Raw genomic sequence first — 18,730 nt, forward strand, 5'->3', positions numbered from 1 at the left:
CACACCCGCCCCTAGAGTGTCAGGAGGGCACTTCACTTCCTCACAAAATGCAACAGCCCAGCCTCACCATGGAAAATATCTGACTGACCCAAGCTGCAGGAGACTTCACAACATTCCTGACCAGTCCTCCTTGAAACGCTCAGGGTCATCAAAAACAAGGGAAGTCAGGTGCCTGGGTGGCTCAGTGGGTTAAAGCCTCTGCCTTTGGCTCAGGTCATGATCCCAGGGTCCTGGGTTCGAGCCCCACGTCCGGCGCTCTGTTCAGAAGGGAGACTGCTTCCCTTCCTCTCTGTCTGCCTCTCTGCCTACTTGTGATCTCTCTCTGTCAAATAAGTAAATAAAAATCTTAAAAAAAAAAAAAAAGGGGGGGGGGAAGTCCGAGAAGCCATCCCGGCCAAGAGCAGCCTACGGAGATATGAAGGCTACATGTCCTGTGGGATCCTTGATGGCCTCCTGGGACAGAAAGTGCCGTTAGGGGAAAACAAAGGCCATCTGAATCAAGTGTGGTTAGCTAGCCACATAACAGTCCTCGTTCCTGAGTTGTAACAAATGTCCCATTCTGGCGGAAGATGTTAGCACCAGGGGAAATGGGGTGTAGGCTCTATAGGAACTCTCTGTATTATCTTTGTAAGTTTAAATCTAAAAAGTAAAGGGTTTTGTTGGGGGTTTTTTGTCTGTTTTAGGAAAGCAGCAAAACTGGGTTAGTCTCTGCTAGGTTCCACGTCTCATTACCTCCCAGAAGGCCTGAGTTCAGCAGACAGCCGAGGAATTCTGCGTCATGTGGCTAAAGGCCTGGTGTTTTTTATCTGCTTGTTGTCGCCCTCCACCATCTGGAGGAGGAAAGCGAGGCTCACCGCTCTATCTCTATGCCCAGAGCAGTACCCAGCGCTCAGTGGCTGCCTCCTAGCATGGCAGGTGGATGGGTAAGGGTGGGCGCGTTGGTTCTCTTCTCTGGGCCTCCGCCTGCCCCTCCTGTAGGGAAAGGACTAGGCTTCTTCTACTCCATCCCTCAGCCTTTGCTTCTCTGGGGACCTCCTGGGAACCCACAGCCCCTCCCCTCTTAGGCTGAGCCCCTCCCCTCTTAGGCTGAGCCCCTCCCGTGGCATGCCATTGGTGGTCACTGTCACCACTTGAATATTTCACCAAGGAGAGGGGACACGTCTCTGTGACCCTAGATGTCTTTCTTAGTAACCCATAGTTCCTCCCCCTAAACGCAACCCCCCCACCAAGACTTCAGCTGCTGCTGCCACCACCATGGGCCACCGCCAAGGGCAGCCCTGGAGCCTTGGCCGGGGCTGTGATGCCAGGCACACAGCTGGCCTGGGACTGCTCTCAGCTCCAGCTTCTCCTCGAGCTCCCTGGCATCTGCTCGTAGCTGAGCTGTAGGTTTGGGAAAGTGTGGGACCCGACGCTGGGTGGCACCAGAGCCCAGCAAACCTTCCCACTCAGGGGTGAGTTGTGGAGAAACCCCTGGACACAGACAGCTGGTCACCATTCCGCCCTTCCCACCTGCCTGTCTTACCAGTTGTAACTGCCCTCTGTCCTCACCCTCGGAGTCCCCACGTCTCAGCTGACGGCCGGTGAGACTGATCGTTGTCATTGCCTTGGTGAGAACCTCCATGGGGAGCTCTTAGGAACGGTGTTTCTTCTTTTTTTATTTTCAAGATTTTATTTATTTATTTGAGAGAGAGCACGTGTGCGCAGAAGCAGAGGGAGAGGGAAAGGGAGAGAATCCCAAGCTGACTCTGCCCAGAGTGGGGCTCAACGTGAGGCTCGATCTCATGACCCTGAGATCATGGCAGTGGAAATCAGGATTTGGACACTTAACTGACTGAGCCACGCAAGCGCCCCACATAGTATTTCTTTTTAAATAAAGGTAATTTGTTCGTTGTAGAAAACTTGCAAGTTTGCCAAGAAGCGTAACAAAAAGCGAGTATAGATCGTGACCACCGGTCTCTGAGCCCATTTCCCAGAGGCCGTGGCTCTTGGCGACCTCCTCCTCCCAAGCCCAGTCAGTCGTCGCCCTGTTCACCCGCCCTGGCTCTCGGCTGTGACCACTGTGCACGTGTTCTCCCACACAGGGCACAGCCTCGGCTACGGCTTTGTGAACTACGTGACCGCCAAGGACGCGGAGAGAGCGATCAACACGCTGAATGGCCTGCGGCTCCAGTCGAAGACCATTAAGGTAAAGCACTGCCGTTGCCACTTCGGCCCAGCCTGGGGGAGTGGCCTCCCCTCGCCTCCCCCGGATGAGGGAATCCCCCGTATTCCTTCATCGTCGCTGATGAGGGGACCGCTGCGTAGGGCCCTGCTGCTCTGGGGGCGTCTCCTCGGAGCTGGAGTGGTGCCTGTCCAGTGCGTGCTGGGCGGGGACCGCCCCCACCCCGTGCTGCTGCCACTCAGCCGCCTCAGCTCAACGAGCAAAGGGACTGTCACCAGGAAGGGCACTTCACTGAGGGCGGGCATCCCCCGGCCTGGGCCCAGGCGGTGCTGTCCTCATGCCGGACGAGCGTTTGTGCGGCATCCCCCTCCCGGCCCACGTCTCCCTTCCTGCCCCATCACGGCCGGTCCGTCACCTGCTCTGCCGCTGTTTACGGAGCCCCTGCCGGGTGTCCGAGCACGTGCACACAAAGGCTCAAATAATATCCCGAAGATCTGAAAGTCACGTGTGGGAGAGGTGCAGGTTGGGGGACGGTCTGTGGGGTGGCGTCACGTTGACAGGTGGCTTGAGCAAAGCAGGGAGCTGTGCAGCGCAGCCAGGGGGGCCTCCGGCAGGACGGCATCAGGCACTCCCCGTTCAGGGGCTGCGGGGGCTTTCTGGGACGACTTGGCAAGTCTTCCGGGCCTCACAGGACGGCTTCGTGTTCTCAGGCTGCTCTCACTTACCACCCCCTCCTTGTCTTAGCCCGGAGCCCTGCCTCCTCCCCCTCCCCATCCCCAAGTGTCTGTTTGCAGGCTCCTGTGATCCTCGGCAGCCCCAGACCCAGTCTGGGACTAACTTCATGTGTTCCTGACCTTTACTCCCTGCCGAGCCCTCCTTTAGAACACCTGTCCTCGCGCTGCTCCAGCCAGTGCAGCAGCCTGGCAGAAACCGTGTTTGCCCGCGTTACCCCTTGACGGGAAGCCGCTCGGAATGAGACTGCCCTGTGTGAGCCTGTGGACCCGCTAGCCCAGCATCTCGTATCACTGATCATGGGGTGCCCAGAAAGGTCCCTCTTGAGACCTGTACCATGGCTGGGCTCCCCAGGGCATCGGGACCATGGGGTGCTTGTATAATTAATTAAGGTTCCCAGCGTTGCTGCGCGGGCCTCCCGAGTCAAACCTGGGGCTGGCCCTGAGAGCCCGTGCTCCCTCCTGCTGGGGAAGTCTTGGAGTCTGGCTGTTGGCCGCACACACTCAGCTTGGAGGGCGGTGGTGTGTTGCTCCTGCTGAACTGTTCGTGATACGGGTTGCTCCGTGGTTTAATCATCCCCAAACCCACAAAACACTCCTCGGCTGACTTCCTGGGCCTGCCTGCACGTAGGGCCTGTCGCGTGCTCCCTGAGGACAGGAGCGCAGCCCACGTATCCCTGTGGCTAGCTCCGACTCCCAGAGGGGCCTTTCCCTGTGGGGGCTGGTGAAGGAAACCACGTGTCACGGCCTCTCCACGTGCCGGGTGACTTTGGTTCCTCTCCGCCAGCTCCGGGTTGTTTATTCTCAGTCCAAAGCTCCCAGTCTGTTAGGAATTCTCTCCTGCATTTAGAAAATCTTTGCAGATGCCAGGAGAGCAGACAGTTACTCGGGTGCAGAAAACTCATCGTTATACAACCAGTACATTCGAAGGGCCACGTCCTCTGCCTGGCGCTGGGTTCCATGGCCTACAGCTGCCCTCAGATAGCGCGCTTGTTAACAAAGATGTTAAGTCCGAGACCACTACGTGACTGTACCTAGGATGGCCTTCTCGCAGCTTGGGGAGCCAGAGAGGTGCCCTCAGGAAAGTCAAGAGTTGAGATCTGGGACGCGAGGAGTTAGGGGTAAGGAAGGCCAGGGTGAGGACAAGGGGTACCTAGGCAGAGGTGTCTGTAGGGGCCAAAGTGTGCCACTTGTGGTGGAGCACAAGGCAAGGGTGGCCACGCTGGGGGAGACTCGGGCCGGCACGTTGTGGGAACTACAGGTTTTCCCCAAGGTTGAAGCCCCACTCTCACCACGAAATCTGGATCTTTCCAAAGGCTCATTTGCCCCCCAGACTCTGAGGTCCCACACATCGCAGCCCACCTGGATGTGCCCTGGACCTCAGGAGCGTACAGTCCATCCTCTTTGGTTCAAATGTCATTCCTCGATCCAAGTAGGGAGTGAGGAGTCTCCTTGCCCCTGTGTCCTGTGCCAGCAGCGCAGGCAACCGCTATGAGTGTGGGCCAGGCCCTTCCATACCTTGTCTCCGTTATCCTCACCACAGCCTGGGAGAGGTGATCCCCAATTTAGGCTTGAAGGAGCTGATGTTTCGAGTAATGACAGGTCTCCCAAGGTCACAGAGGTAGAGAGGGGCAAAGCCAGGGTTTGAAACCGGGGCTGTGGCTCAGGGCACTTAACACCACTGCTGGGCCGCTTCCCCCGCCCAGCACGGGACGTAAACACCGGGACCCGGAACAGTATGACTGGCGAGCTGCGAGCAGAGCGCAGGAGACGGCGGCGTAGGTAGGCATCACTAGCAGGAACGGCAGCTGCTTTTGTGCCCTCGCTCAGCGACTGCTCCCTGCCTGCTTGCGGTCCACGGGTGACCGTGCGGGGTGCTGGCGATACCGCAGCAAACATGAAAGTCCCACCCTCTTCGGGCATCGTACACCGTTAAATAAGTAAGACATGTAGTTCGTCAGATCGGGGTGCCTGCCGGGGAGGAGGATCCCCGGGGGGTGGGGGCTGGGCTCTGGCTGTGGGTGGAGCGGCTCCGTGGCCGGCTGGGTGCCCCGGGGGAGTGGAGGAGGTCCTCAGGGCCGCCGCGGTGAAGCACCACAGATGGTGTTTGTGGTGTCCGCGACGCCACCCGACTGACACTTGTTCTCATGGTCCCGGAGGCTGTAAGTCTGAGAACAAGGTGTGGCCAGGTTGGTTCCTTCCGAGGCCGTGAGGGAGAATCTGTCCCGGGCTCTCCCCTGGCTTGGGGGTCACTGGCCATGTCTGGCGTTCCTGGGCTCCCGGAAGCCTCACCCGGACGTCTCCCTTCACCTTCACATGGCGTTCTCCCTGTGGGCGTCTCTGGCCACTCTCCCCCGTTTTTCCGAGGACACAGTTACTGGATTTGCAGCCCACCCTGCGCCAGTGTGACTACATCATGAATGACCTCCGTGACTGTCCTCTTTCCCAATGAGGTCACATTCTGCAGCGCTGGGGACTGGGACTGCAACATACGACTATGTGGGGGGACGCAGTTCAGCCCTAGGAAGGTTTCTGAACAACGTGACAGGAAAAGACCTGCTTGGAGCAAAGCAGCCTGTGATGCCAAGAGCTTAGGAAAGAGGCTGTGGATCTTGTGTCGTGGTGCCTCCCGGGTGCCGGGTGCTCTGGTGCAGTCTCCTTGGCTGCTGCCCTGACTCTGAACTTGATAGTGGTCAAAGGGAGGGAAAGCTGCAGCGGTCCTCACGGGCCTTGAAGGTCCCGTTGCTGGAAGGCGTCGAAGCGCATTTGGCCGTAACCGGCATCTTGGCTCCGGCGCTTCATCAGCGACGGTCACAGTCCGTACCAGCCTCGGCGCCGCTTCGCCGGTGCTGGGCTCTCGGTCTGGGGATGCTCTTTCCCACCGTGTCCTTCACTGAAAGCCAAGGGCGGACCCCAGCTGCAGCCCCGTCCAGACAAATCTGCAGAGGAGCAGACGGGACGGCTCTGGGAGGCACTGCCTGTGGGCCCCGCCCAGGCAGGCCCGTCTTCCCCCTTCAGCCTTCCTGCCCGAAACACGGCGGCCCAGCCTGGGGCCGTTGGTGAAATGGGGCAGCCGGCTGGCGAGGTCCGAGCGGGGTGGGTTCTACAGGCTGCTTGACGCGGACCTGCCACGTCTGGGCCCAGATGTGTGAGAGTGTTGAGGAGTGTGACCAAGCCCCAGCAGACTGGCCAGCCACCGCCTCGGTGGAGAAGGGTGCCGGGGAAGTCCCTGCACGCCAGGGTGGCCTGGATCTCAGGGGACAATGCCACGTCTGCCCCAGGCCTTGGGTGCGTCACTGAGTGCCCACAGCATTCCTGTACTGTAGGCCTAACCACGGTGCGTTGGGCCTGGACCCCGCACGGGGGAGCCGGCAGGGAACATGCGGCTTGGGCAACGCTACTGCTTGGGGGCCGCCTGCCCCTGATGGGACCTGGTGTCCTGGGGTGTCCTTCCAGTCAGGGCCACTTCTCTTCCACTCTCGTCTGATGTCCAGCCTCCGCGATCCTTGGCGGCTCTGCAGGGGGAAGCCAGGCTCTGACCGCACAGTTTCTCTTTCCTTCTGCATTGCCCACTGGACTGCTTCCTGCTCTGCTGGCGAACGTCCTGCTGCCTGTCGTCCCCTCTCAGGGCCTGGTGTGCGTTCGGAGTCAGCAAGCACAGGAATGAAGGGGTACATGTGTGCTTGCCGTGAGGAGCCACACTCGGCCCCTCCTGGCAGGCCTGAGCGTTGTGGGAGGACACCTGTTGTCCGTGGCCTCGTGCTGCCCGGTGACGCCTGAGAGGTTGTGTCTGCTCCTGGGTTATGGTTTCAGGCTCCTCGTCTGCTCAGCTTTGTGACCCTCAGCACATGATTTGGCACAGGTCCGAGTCCCCCACCCTTCCGGAGCCCCCTTCCCTGCCGCCACCTCGTCTCCCAGCCTCCTAACTCGGTTCTGACTCCATTGGGTGCGATCGAGTCCTTTCCCTTCAGGCCTCCTGTTTGCAGAGGGGGCCTGTCGCAGTTGCTCCTTCCCGCGTGGCCTCAGTCCCATCTCTCCTCCTGGCCAGCCACAGCCGTGGCCCTGACCCTGAATTGGGAAAGCACGAAGGCCGGCCGGCCGCGGAAGCCTCTCTGCTCCAGGGCGCACACGTGCCATTTTATGGACGCTGCTGTGGAAGTTTCTTGCAGGCTTTTTTCAGTTTTACAAAAACAAAGGCCCAAAAAGCATGGAGTCCTTTAATATCGAACACTCGAGTGTTGGACTGCGGGCTCCCCCAGCAGCCCTGGGTCCCCTCTGGGCTCCACTGGCAAGTTTGCCTCAGGGAGGTGGGCAGCACCCTCTGGGTGGCACCCAGCTCCAGAGCCGCTGTCCTCCGGGCCCCTCACAGACAGCACTGGGTCCCGTGTCCGGCCTGCTTGCTGTCAGAGGGGGGAGGCCGCGGTGGGAGGAGAGACAGCTGGGGTTGAGCAGTCACCCTGTCTGCTGCCAGCTGCGGGCCCTCAATCCCTTGGCTTTGAGAACTTGGACTATGTCTGCCTCGCCGTGGGGTGTAAAGCCCAGGCTAGGCGCTGTCCGGCTCGCCGCTCGGCCCAGGTGAGCTGCTCGCATGCGCCGCCGTCGGCGACGAGTGTCGGCATGGTTTCTCACTGGACAGGTGGCTCTTTCCCGCCTGGAAAGTTAACCCCTCCCTCGATGCTTTGGCCACACGCCTGCCCTAACCCCAGAAAGTGGTTTTGTTTTCAAGGTGTCGTACGCTCGCCCGAGCTCAGAGGTCATCAAAGACGCCAACCTGTACATCAGTGGGCTCCCGCGGACCATGACCCAGAAGGACGTGGAGGACATGTTCTCTCGGTTCGGGCGAATCATCAACTCCCGAGTCCTTGTGGATCAGACCACAGGTACAGTGGGCGGCCCGGATGCGGGCTGAGGTTTTCTGCAGGGGCGAGAGTTTCCAGGAGGACAGGCGCTGTCTGAGTTTCAGCGGCAGAATAGTTATTCCCCCAGGGAGGACGGACTCCAACCGAGAAGACCTTGGCTTTTGTTTTGCGAGGCTGGGAAGGTAAAGCGGTAGCAGTCGCCCCGTGTCAGGCCAGCACGTTATGGTGAGAACACCAAGAGATCCTGACACCTTCCCTCAAGCATCCAGATGTCCTGGCCCGGCTCGTGAGTGGGTTGGAAAGGCCACCGGTCAGCCGTGCGCTGCTGCTGCTCTCGCAGGCACGCGGTATGCCGTGCGGGACGGTCTTCCCGCATGATGCAGAGTCCCCGCCTCTCACTGGCCTGAAGCCACAGGGTGGCTGTTTCTGAGGAGCCCGTCTCCAGTCTCCTCGGTCTGGATGCTGCCCCTCCGGTGGCACATTCAAAGCTCAGATTGCTTAAGGCAGTAAATCCCCCTCCCTGGCCATCCTGTCCTCTTCAGCAGCCCCTCGTAGGTTGTCTCAGCCCGGGAGCTTAGCTCGGGCTCGGGCTTCGCAGGAGGCAGTGAGGCCCAGCTGCGCTGAGGAACCCCCATGCCCGGGAGCAGCCCTGTGCGGGAGGCTGGTGCCGGCCCTGACTGTGCAGCCTAGAGACTGGGGTCGGGACGTCAGTCGCCAGCCCTGGGCCTGGCTCTGCATGGGGAGCAGCGAGCTTGGGCCGCACCTGCTTTAGGACTCCTCGGTTCTGTACCCACCATGAGTGGGAACCTGCTGACACACTGGCAAGGAAGATTTTTGCTCGTGGAGCCCCACGAAGCCATTGCAATGTTCTGCGCTTGGTTTTCATGTTCTTCCAGTGCAGTGTGTTTGCCGCCCCCTCGGCTGTGGTGTTACAGCAAACCCTGGGTAGTTCGGGCACAGGAAGTCCTCTTAACTCGGAGGGGACCTCCCTTCCAAGAGACCGGCAGTGCCCCCAGGAGGCTGGAGAGCGGATCCCAGAGAGCAGGTGGGCTGGGCCTTCCTGGCCCATGGCCAGAGGTGCACACACACTTACCTGCGTCTCCCTGAGCTGTGTGCTTTGGGGTGGGTGGCCTTGCCACCTGCCCTCCCTCCCCCACCCCCTCTGTGGAAGCTCAGCTCTGCGTATGCTGGCCACGCTGTCTGGGCCGACGCCTGGCCTGGACAGGAGTGGCCGGCGCGAGTCCCCAGGGCCTGGAGGGGGAGGAGGGCCTTCCGGAGTGTGGCCCACAGGTGCAGCTCACCGGCGTTTCCCAGGAGCTCTGAGCAGCCCCGTGCCTGCTGCAGACACCTGCTCTGACGCCAGGCTCTGCTGGAGGGACAAGGATGACACCGCTGCCTCTGTTCTGCACTTTCGCCCTGGGGTGGGGGTGGGATGAGGTCGGGTAGGGATCCCATCTACTCAGTATCAACCCCCTTGCTTGCACCAGGACGGTTTCCTGTGGTCCCTGAAGCTCCCTTACTGACCTTCAAGTGGCGGTTGAGAGAGAACAGTCCAGTCGGCTGGCGGGTGCGCGTGTTTATCCCCAGCCCCACCTGTGTGGGCTGCCTGGGGACCTGGATGGCATGACCATGCTACATTCTGCTCCCGTGGCCGTCCTCCTCCTGCCGCATGTCCTGCTGTGCCTCTGCTTGTCTCCGTGCAGCCCAGCACGGCCGGAGTAGAGCCGGCTCTCCCCAAGAGCACCCCCGCCCCGGCCGCTAACTTTCCCAGGGGCTCCCGCCACCCCGAGAGAGGTCACTTCTGCAGACCGTTGCCCACAGCCCGTTGTGGGGCCTCTGGTCTCCCGTCCCTCTGTAAGGCTGCTGTCTCAGTGGGGGGCAGCGCCCCGGGATCGGAGGGCGCCCCGCTTGGCCGTGAGCTCAGTGTGGCGTCCACGGGAGCTTCACGCTCCCACAGGCATCCCCGGGGAGCAGAGAACAGCGTGGCCAGCCGGCTTGCGTGTCCCGTGGGCCTCCGTGCAATGTGCTCGTCACGTGGGCGGCAGGAGCAGGTCTTTAACCTTCTTCATTGACAACTTTGTTTGTAAATCTTTTTTGCCTTCTTACCCAGCTCAGTTGTGAACTTTACAGCTTACTCATCTGGAAATCACGCCATTCGTTGATCTCTGCCCTTGATTCTAAAACCGTTAGAGGGAGAAAACCACGGGGCCGGCTTCGAAGGCGTTCGTGCCTCAGACCGTTCAGTAGGTTGGTTAGTTAGGTGCGCCTTGCGTCACATCGCTGACTTTCTCTTCATCTCCCCTGGGCGGTTCCCATTTGAAAGTCATTTTACAGACCCGAGCAGCGAAACCACACCCGCACACGCACTCCCGCTCTGCTTAACGGCAGGGTCGCTCTCCGAAGAACAGAGCCGGGAACAGAAGCCCCGAGGGCGGCTTTCTGCAGGAGCCAGCCAGCGACGGCTGCCAGTTACGTGTGCCTGAGGCTGACCATCCGTTCAGGCCCCGTCTGTCAGCTGTCGTTGGTGCTGTTCAAGAGTAAATGCAAACGGTGTATGTTGAGTGTGTGGTTTTAGGTGTCCTTCTGAACTGAAATTGGAAAACGAGCTCAGTGTCTAGAACTTTCTTGGTACACGTGTGAATTGCTGGGTTTGTTCTCAGTAATTCAGTGCCTCTGGCTGTGTGAATTGTTTTCTTGTTTTGTTTTTAAAGATTTTATTTATTTGGCAGACAGAGATCACAAGCAGGCAGAGAGACAAGCAGAGACAGAGAGGGAGGCAGGCTCCCCGCCGAGCAGAAATCCTGATGTGGGGCTCGATCCCAGGACTCCGGGATCATGACCCGAGCCGAAGGCTGAGGCTTTAACCTGCCGAGCCACCCAGGCACCCCTGGCTGTGTGAATTTTAAATTTATATTTCAACAATCACGGAGCCAAGGTGGAGGCAGCCGGGAGGCCACTAGGAGCAGCTGTGTGGTCCTCCAGGGTGCTGTGCTGGGGAGCGCCAGGAGGGGGAGTTTCCCAGTTGGGAGAGCTGGGGTTTGTGCTTTCGGACTCACCACGGAGTGTCTGTGGTGTGTTAAGCTGTAAACAAGGAAGCGGTGGCCCGAGGGTCCCTGGTTGCTGTCTGGCTGCTGAGATGGGGCCCACGATGGTGCATCTGAGGCAGGCTGAGGCATGGGATTCTAAGCCCAGAGTGGGTGACTGTGCCTCACAGTGCACTTGTCACTTCAGCATCCCACCTGGCATGTCTGATTCTCTCTGTGCCCCTCTGTGGCCTTTGGGCCATCAGGGGAGACCCACATCCTGTGCCCGTCGTGCGGTAGTTGGTGGGACTCTGGGAAGGGGCAAGGAAAGGTGCAGGAAGTGGGAGCTGCCTGGGGGACACCTGGTGCGCTCGCTTAGCTGGTGGCCCAAGGCCCCGGGCTGTCCTGCTTTAATAATTGCCATTCACGGTGTGCTGAAGGCATTTGTCTGGAGAAGAAAATGCGACTTCAGACAGGCTGTGACTGGCAGTCGAGACAAGAGTGTCTGGGATAGGGCTGTCTCCCACGGTCACCCCACCACCACCGCCCCAGAATATATCCGTGACTCCCGCCGCGACGTCATACTCAGACTGGCCCTGCTGTCCTGTCTCCACTGCGTTTGGACCTTCACACTTGACCCCCTTTTTTTCTCCCCAGAGAAGGAGCCGGTCCTCTTCCACGGCTCCACCTTCCCTCACCCCAGCCCCACCCCATTCACCAAGTTCTGCAGGGGACGGTTCTCACCACCCCCCCCCGGGCCTAGAATGCAGCCGGAGCAGGGTGGAGTGTGGCCGAGTCCCTTCTGCCCAGTTTGCGAGGTTTCACGCACGTGCCGCGCCAGCCACTGCCTTCATCATCGGGCCTCAGCGCTCAGGCAGCCTGGTTCCGGCCCACGTTCTTACTCTGTGGAGAGATTAGGTTACAGCAGGGACCCTGGGCCGACTTCAGGAGACTCAGTCTAGGTAGCAAGAGACAGTGCCTTCCCGAGGCAGCTGGAGGCCGGGGACGGGGGTCCTGGGCCTTGCCACGCGGGAGCGGAACAGGTGTGGAGTGGGACCTTAGAATGGAACATCCAAGAGGTGAGTGAGCCGAGGGCAGGCGGAAAGAGCTGTTCGCTAGGACTCCGTGCGCTCTGGGGATGACGGAGAAGGCCGAGCCGCCAGGGACTCTGTCGGGCCAGCTGGGAAGGCGACAGCCTGCAAAGGCCCGGCAGGACCGCGGGACCGACCATCACTCCTTGTTCCCAGCGGCTGCTCCCGGGCCCTGCCGGCTGGAGCACAGGGAGAGTCCCTCAGACCCGACCCCGTTGCCCGCCTGCCCGCTCCTTGGCCTGGCCCCGCGCTGCCCGCGGGCACCGGGCGCTGACGGGGCGATGGCGGGAGGCGTCCCTTCCGCCATGGCTTGTTCTGAGAAAGAGGTTTGAGTGAGAGAGCCATCAGCAGGAGACGTTCGGCAGAGATCGTAGCTGCTGCACCTCAGAAGGAAGTCCGAAACCTTCATCTTTTATCAGTCTGTGTTTTTTAAAGGTTCACTCATTCATTTCCCTATATAGGTTTAATTTTTGTTTCCCTCAGGAAGATAGCGTCCGGTTTGAAGCACAGCAGCCTGACTGACTTGATTTTATTTATTTATTTATTTATTTATTTGTTTTCAGTTTGAAAAATCATTGCCTTTTCCCCCCTAACTCCGTTTCTGTTGGTTTATTGAAAAGGTTTGTCCAGAGGGGTTGCGTTTATCCGGTTTGACAAACGGTCGGAGGCAGAAGAGGCAATTACCAGTTTCAATGGTCATAAACCCCCAGGTTCCTCCGAGCCCATTACAGTGAAGTTTGCAGCCAACCCCAACCAGAACAAAAACGTGGCGCTGCTCTCCCAGCTGTACCACTCGCCCGCCAGACGGTTCGGAGGCCCCGTTCACCACCAGGCGCAGAGATTCAGGTGGGTCGGGAGGCGGCGCTCTCACGGGTGCAGCTCTGCCCTCCGCGGCCCGCGGGGCCCCTGAGGCTGGTCTGAGCCCTGGCCCGTCTCCACGCCCCCGCCCCCACCGCAAGGTGTCTGTGCGGAAGGTTTGCATGGGATCCTGGGTTCCGTCTCCAGCCAGCCCGGGGAGCGGGGAGTGCGGAGCACTCCCGGGTAGGGGTTCTGGTGCCCCGAGCGGAGCTGGGAGTGTATAAGCGGGAACACGCAGCCCCAGGCGTGCAGAGGTGAGAGCTGCCCCGCTCCCTGGCCTGCGGGGAGCCCTCACTCCTCCACCTCCCCAGGGCTTCGCTGGTGAGAAGCCCCGTCCTGGAGGTGAATGGTTTTCCGACATCCCTTCATCTTTCCAGATTGAAAGTGACCAGTCGCCAGGATCTAGTAGGACAGAGACAGTGAGAGTCAGCAGCTTGGGCTTGCCGGTCGGGTGTGTTTGCTTCTTAAGGAGCTTCTTAAGGAGCGGCAGTCCCGACGGACGGGCCCCTTGGTTTTGTTTTCGTCAAAACCTAAAGCAGCGGCGTGAGGGTTTATCTCGGGCAGGTTAGGGACCTTTTTTCTGCGACTTTGCAGGTTTCCCATCTTTGTGTTAATCGGCGAGGTTGGGTACAACCTTGCTCGTCGGCGCAGAGGCCATTTGGGGAGGCACTGATTTTGACACCTAGTAATGCAGAGTTCTCGGCTCGGCTCAGGTTCCAGAGTGGGCCTTCCATCGCTGGCTTTTCTAGTTCAAGGACAAAAGCAGGGGAAGTGTCTTGGGGCGGAAGTGAGCTCCATCCATTTTTGAAGGTCAGGAACACAGTCCGATCAGGTGGGATGTGCAGACAGCCACGTGCAGCGGGTTCCAGCTCCCCGGGCAGCCGGGGAAGGGGCTCTGGTCGCAGGAACGAGCGACAGCAAAGGAAGGGGGCCAGAGCAGCCGAAACTGCTGGCCAGGCAGGAAGGGGGTCCCTACAACCAGAGAGGTTCACGGCGAGAAGAGCCAGAGGGCAGCGAGGGTGGCCGGGGAGGCAGGAGGGAATACATGCCACCGGAAGACAGACTCAGCAACTGAGAGGGAGAGAGGCCAGCGGAGTGGAGAATTCACAGTCAGTTCTCACGGCAGGAAAAGCCCCCAAATAAAGGAAGGTTCAGCTCTCCTTTGTATCATCAGAGAAAAGAATGGAAAGGCGGGTTTCACGGTGGTCAGGATGAAAGAAACCAGCTCCAGTGAGCTGGAGAAGAACCAGTTAATGCTGATTAGTAGGTATGAGAACCCATGAAATAAGGCCTCAGGTTACTTTCAGTACAACAGGTACATGAGGTTCCGGTTAACTGGCATAACTGGGGCCCATATTTGATTTCCCACAAAACCGGGGGTGGGGGGAGATGAGGGTCCATTAAAAGTCGAAACATCTTTCCAGTTTTCATTGAAAACCACCGTGGCTTACTATCCCACAGATAACAAGGGGGCTTTTTCCTACCCCCGCTTCAGTGACATCGGGGTCACTGTTCAGGCAGAGTCATCCATTAACAAGCCACCTGAGTCATTTTAACCAACTCAGACATCCCGGTGTGAGCTGTTCACAAGTACTTTTGCAGATTCAGAGACAACGGCCAGTCCTGTATCTTGATTCTTCCAAACCCGCATCGGAAAGAATCTCTGGATAAGCAGGCCATTCCCGGGGGGCCCATCACTCCGGTCTCGTGTCTGTCAAAAGATGGATCTGTTGAATGGCCCTTGAAAGCTCCTGCTCCCCCGGGCCAGCGCCACAGCTCAAAGCCCGATCCTGTCTCAGAGCAGGTCGTAACTTCCTGCGTGGCGTGACCCCACAGATGCTGTCACACTCGGGTGTTCTTAAACCGACCCAGGGTCCCATTTTTCTGAAACCTTCAGAGGCCATGTGGCTTCAGCAACAATTTTATCATCTCCTTTAATCCTGTTGCAGTGGCCACACGCTTGTAGAAGGCTCATCGTGTATGCAGTTGAAAGCATTGCTTTGGAAAGGGTCCCACGGTTTTGGTACAGCTTGGCAGACTTGTAGTTCACGGCCATCACTTGGGCTCCTGGCCCTCCTGGGATGCTGTGAACCCGCAGCGGAAGGTGGCCTGGAGCCGTGGGAAGGAATTCCCTGTGCCCTGCATTGGCCCTTCACAGGGTTGTGCTCCCCTGGAACCCCGCTGACAGGGATAGTCAAGATGAGGGCAGGGTACAGAATTTAGATGGTGGGGGGAGGAAGACAAAAATCCCGTGCTCCCACTGGCCAAACACATACACATATACAGAGGCGTGGGGTGTAAAGAGCGAGTTTTCCTCTCGGGAGATCTGCAGGTATCACAGCACCTAGGGGGACGTGGAGAAGCTTCCATCCTTTAACATGAGGGAAGGCCGGGCATGACTAAACAGGACCACCACCATCCCCCCCTCCAGTGATGGAAGGGCTGAAGGGAGCGGCTGGTCACCGACAGGCCGTCACTCCAAGGGGAGCTGGTTGAGGCTCTGACCCTCTGTAGGTGGCAAGTGTCTCTCCTTGGGGCCAGCTCTCCGCAGAGCGGGGAGCAGCGCCCCCGATATCGACTTCCCGTTCGTGACCCTTGGGGGTGTGCCCGCCTTGCCCCTACCCCTGCGTCGCACGCCAGCCCGCGTGACCTTGACCTGCATGCTGTGCTCTCTGTTTGCTAGGTTCTCCCCTATGGGTGTAGATCACATGAGTGGGCTTTCTGGTGTCAATGTCCCGGGCAACGCGTCTTCGGGCTGGTGCATCTTCATCTACAACCTCGGGCAGGACGCCGATGAGGGGATCCTCTGGCAGATGTTTGGCCCCTTTGGGGCCGTCACCAATGTGAAAGTGATCCGCGACTTCAACACCAACAAGTGCAAAGGCTTTGGCTTTGTGACCATGACAAACTATGAAGAAGCCGCCATGGCCATAGCAAGTCTGAACGGCTACCGCCTGGGGGACAAAATCTTACAGGTTTCCTTCAAAACCAACAAGTCCCACAAATAACTCGCTCATGCTTTTCTTTTTGTACGGAATAGATAATTAAGAGTGAAGAAGTTGAAACTTTTTTGTTAGTGTACAACTCATTTTGCGCCAATTTTCACAAGTGTTTGTCTTAGTCTAAATGAGAAGTGAAAAGGTTTTTATACTCTGGGATGCAACCGACATGTTCAAATGTTTGAAATCCCACAATGTTAGACCAATTTAAGTTTCTTAAGTTATTTCCTTTAAAATATATATTAAACAGAAATCTAAGTAGACTGCATTGACTAACCAGTCCCTCGGGACGGTGGTGACCCTGAAGCATGCTTTAACGTCTAAGACTGTCTAACACTCGTTTCATTCGGTGTCTCCACAAACTGGATATAAAAAAAAAAAAAAAAAAGAAAAAAGAAAAAAAAAAGACATGACCTTTTAGTTTTAGTTTTCCAACTAAAGACGTTAGACAGATGCTGAGTGTGCGTTTTCTCAACCGCTTCAACATTTTAAGCGATTTCTGCTTTGGTTGACAGGAAATTGCTTTCCCCAGCAGGTGCCATTGCCACCTCCTGCTCACTCAGCCCCGGGGCTCTGCAGCGGGCTGTCTGCCGGGGGCTGCCACGGGGGAGGGGGCGGGGGGGGCCACACGCCGGGCCGCGCCGGGCCCTCCAGAGAAGGACACGCACGGGTTTCGTAAGCCCAGGCGCCAGTGGGAATGGACCAAAGAGTTTCAGGGAAACTCCAATATATTCCAGAGTCAGACCTAACTCCAGGCGTGCCTGAAGACGGGCTGCTCCTCTGACATCCCGAATTTCTGTGCACACATTTGCATGCGCGGTGCCCCGCACACCGGGCACTGGTGTTCCCGGTCATTTCTCCACTTTCCAAGAGCAGTTCACACAGCTCGAATGCCTAAGATCGCTCTATACTTTAAGAACACAGAAACATTTGAGCACTGTATTTCTCGCATCCCTTCTCGTGAGCGCTAGACTTGTTTCTATTTTAGTCGGATTTTGTTTTGAAACTTTGCTTTCGTATGAACACTCAGCAGAAAAGTACTTACTTCTTGCCAGTTATCTATTAACAACAAAAAAAAAAAACAAAAAACAAAAAAAAAAAACCTTTGATTTGTAGTTTTAAAGATTAACCCTCCCAAGTTCTCTTCATAACTGCCTTGACATTTTGGGTTGTTCTGTTAATTTTCTTTTGCTTTTTTGTGTTTTTTGTTTGTTTTTACTTTTGCATTTAAGACCATTAAATTTGATTTTGTTTTGCTCGAATTTTGTTTTGTTTTTTATTTTACCTTTTCTTTCTTTTTGGCTAGGTAAGGTCCAGACGGCCAGCATTCAGGGAGGATTTGTAAAAGATCTTAAGAAACAAAGACTTGCCTCGAGACAAAGCATTTACAGGTCTGTGACGTAGGGAGCCAGTAGGGAGAGTCTGAGAGAGAGAGAGCCTGAGAAGTAGCAGGGCCGGACCTCTAGGCAACTCCTCAGGAGTGTGATGTGACTTTGACAAATACCTAGTGTTTAGAGAGAATCGAAAACAGGAGAACTTAGTACCAGCAGTTTTTAGCCTTGACATAAGACTAAAACACATAACAATAGGCAGTTTTAGTTGATCAATATCATGCAATTGTGGTATTATTTATCTCTATTTATCTACCTACCTACCTATTTATTTATTTATTTATTTAAGTGGTGGGGGGGGTGGGCACAGCCTTCTCCAGAGCAGGTCAGTGTTCTGAGAAGCCCCCGGACCACTTGAGGCTGCCTGTCCCAGCCCCGTATCCCTCAGACTTCGCCGAGGGGCTGCCAACTGCTCACATTATCCTCCCCGACTTGAGATGTCGTGCTGTGTTCCCACAGAAGGGGCCAAGTTCATACCTGGAGGCCTTCTCATAAGTTGGCCATGTGCCATGGAGGACCCCCCCCCCGCCTCCAGCGGAAGTTTCCAGATCCTGAGTCAAAGCCAGCTTACGTGCCTCCTCCTGGAACCCAGAGCCAAGGCCCGTGTGCCTGCATTTGACCCAGGAGAGGGTGCCCCCCGCTCTGTCCGCCCCAGAGCCCTCCTCACCGCAGACCAGGATGTTTTCCTGGAAGAACATGCCTTTCAGCTTGTGCTCGCTTGGGCCAGCGTCTTCTCAGTGAAGATGAGATTCCCAGTTCTGAAAGCGACCCTTAGGCCTCTTCCTTGACACACATTCCTGCCCGCCCTCACTAGTGTTCGATGTCTTCCTCGAATTCTGTTGGAAGCCTAAACCGTGAAACGATGGTGGGCTCAGAGCCAGTCCCGCTGCTCCTCCCCTCCCCTCCCTGCTATCCGAACCGGACTGATTACTCTGATGCTCGCATTGAGGAGGAGAAGAGCCTTTGAAAGTTGCCTGAGCTTTCTCAGTTCAGTAAAATCCTCGGTTCACGCGGGCTCCACTCTGAACTGCCTTCTCGCTAAAACCCCAGTGCGTTTCTGTGGGAGTGCAAGTCTGCAGGTGTGTAAAGGCTTTCCCTCTTGACGTGCTACTTAACCCTGAAAAGCAACTGTCGCTCCCGGTGATGTATCAGGTGCTGGCCCTGTGTCCAAAAGGTTCATTTTCTCTTCTCCAGGCTTTGTTTGCAAAAAGGAAGATCCCATTTTTTAAAAGTCACGATCCAAAAGAAAACTGTTTTGTAAAAGTTTTTTACATAGGTCAATCATATTTGTATTTCGCAAAATGAGTGCTCTCCTTTTATTTGGGAATTTTGATGAAAAAAAAAAAAGAATTAAAGAGTAGATAATGTTAATTTATCGAAAGTTTGGTTTGGTACATAAATACCAAAGAGGCTTTGACTGAATTTTCTTTTGGCGTAACTTCCCCTGATAGTCGTTTGCTAAGGAGCTCCAAATTTCTGAACCTGGTTCCGGTTGAATTATTAGTCCCTTTCTACGCCTTGGCTCTGCCCTTCTTTAGTTTTTCATGGTAATACGCCAAGCTGTGGTTTTCTGTGCTAGCTGTGCCTCTAGTCGCACGTCCTGTGACTGGGACACCC

At 57.0% G+C, this 18,730-nt stretch overlaps 1 protein-coding gene across 1 annotated transcript in view; it reads left to right on the forward strand.

The window, feature by feature from the left end:
* Nucleotides 1-16,801, forward strand: part of ELAVL1 (ELAV like RNA binding protein 1) — a 37,046-nt gene extending 20,245 nt beyond the window's left edge. The window contains exons 3-6 of the mRNA XM_032883822.1: nucleotides 2,082-2,185; nucleotides 7,619-7,772; nucleotides 12,486-12,711; nucleotides 15,407-16,801. Of these exons, the coding sequence (XP_032739713.1) occupies nucleotides 2,082-2,185; nucleotides 7,619-7,772; nucleotides 12,486-12,711; nucleotides 15,407-15,731 (809 nt within the window). The 3' untranslated portion in view covers nucleotides 15,732-16,801. The remainder of the gene's footprint in view (nucleotides 1-2,081; nucleotides 2,186-7,618; nucleotides 7,773-12,485; nucleotides 12,712-15,406) is intronic.
* The last annotated feature ends 1,929 nt before the right edge of the window (nucleotides 16,802-18,730 follow it).

This window comes from Lontra canadensis, unplaced genomic scaffold (assembly GCF_010015895.1).
Source record: "Lontra canadensis isolate GAN:19392208 unplaced genomic scaffold, GSC_riverotter_1.0 scaffold88, whole genome shotgun sequence".
Classification (NCBI taxonomy): domain Eukaryota; kingdom Metazoa; phylum Chordata; class Mammalia; order Carnivora; family Mustelidae; genus Lontra; species Lontra canadensis.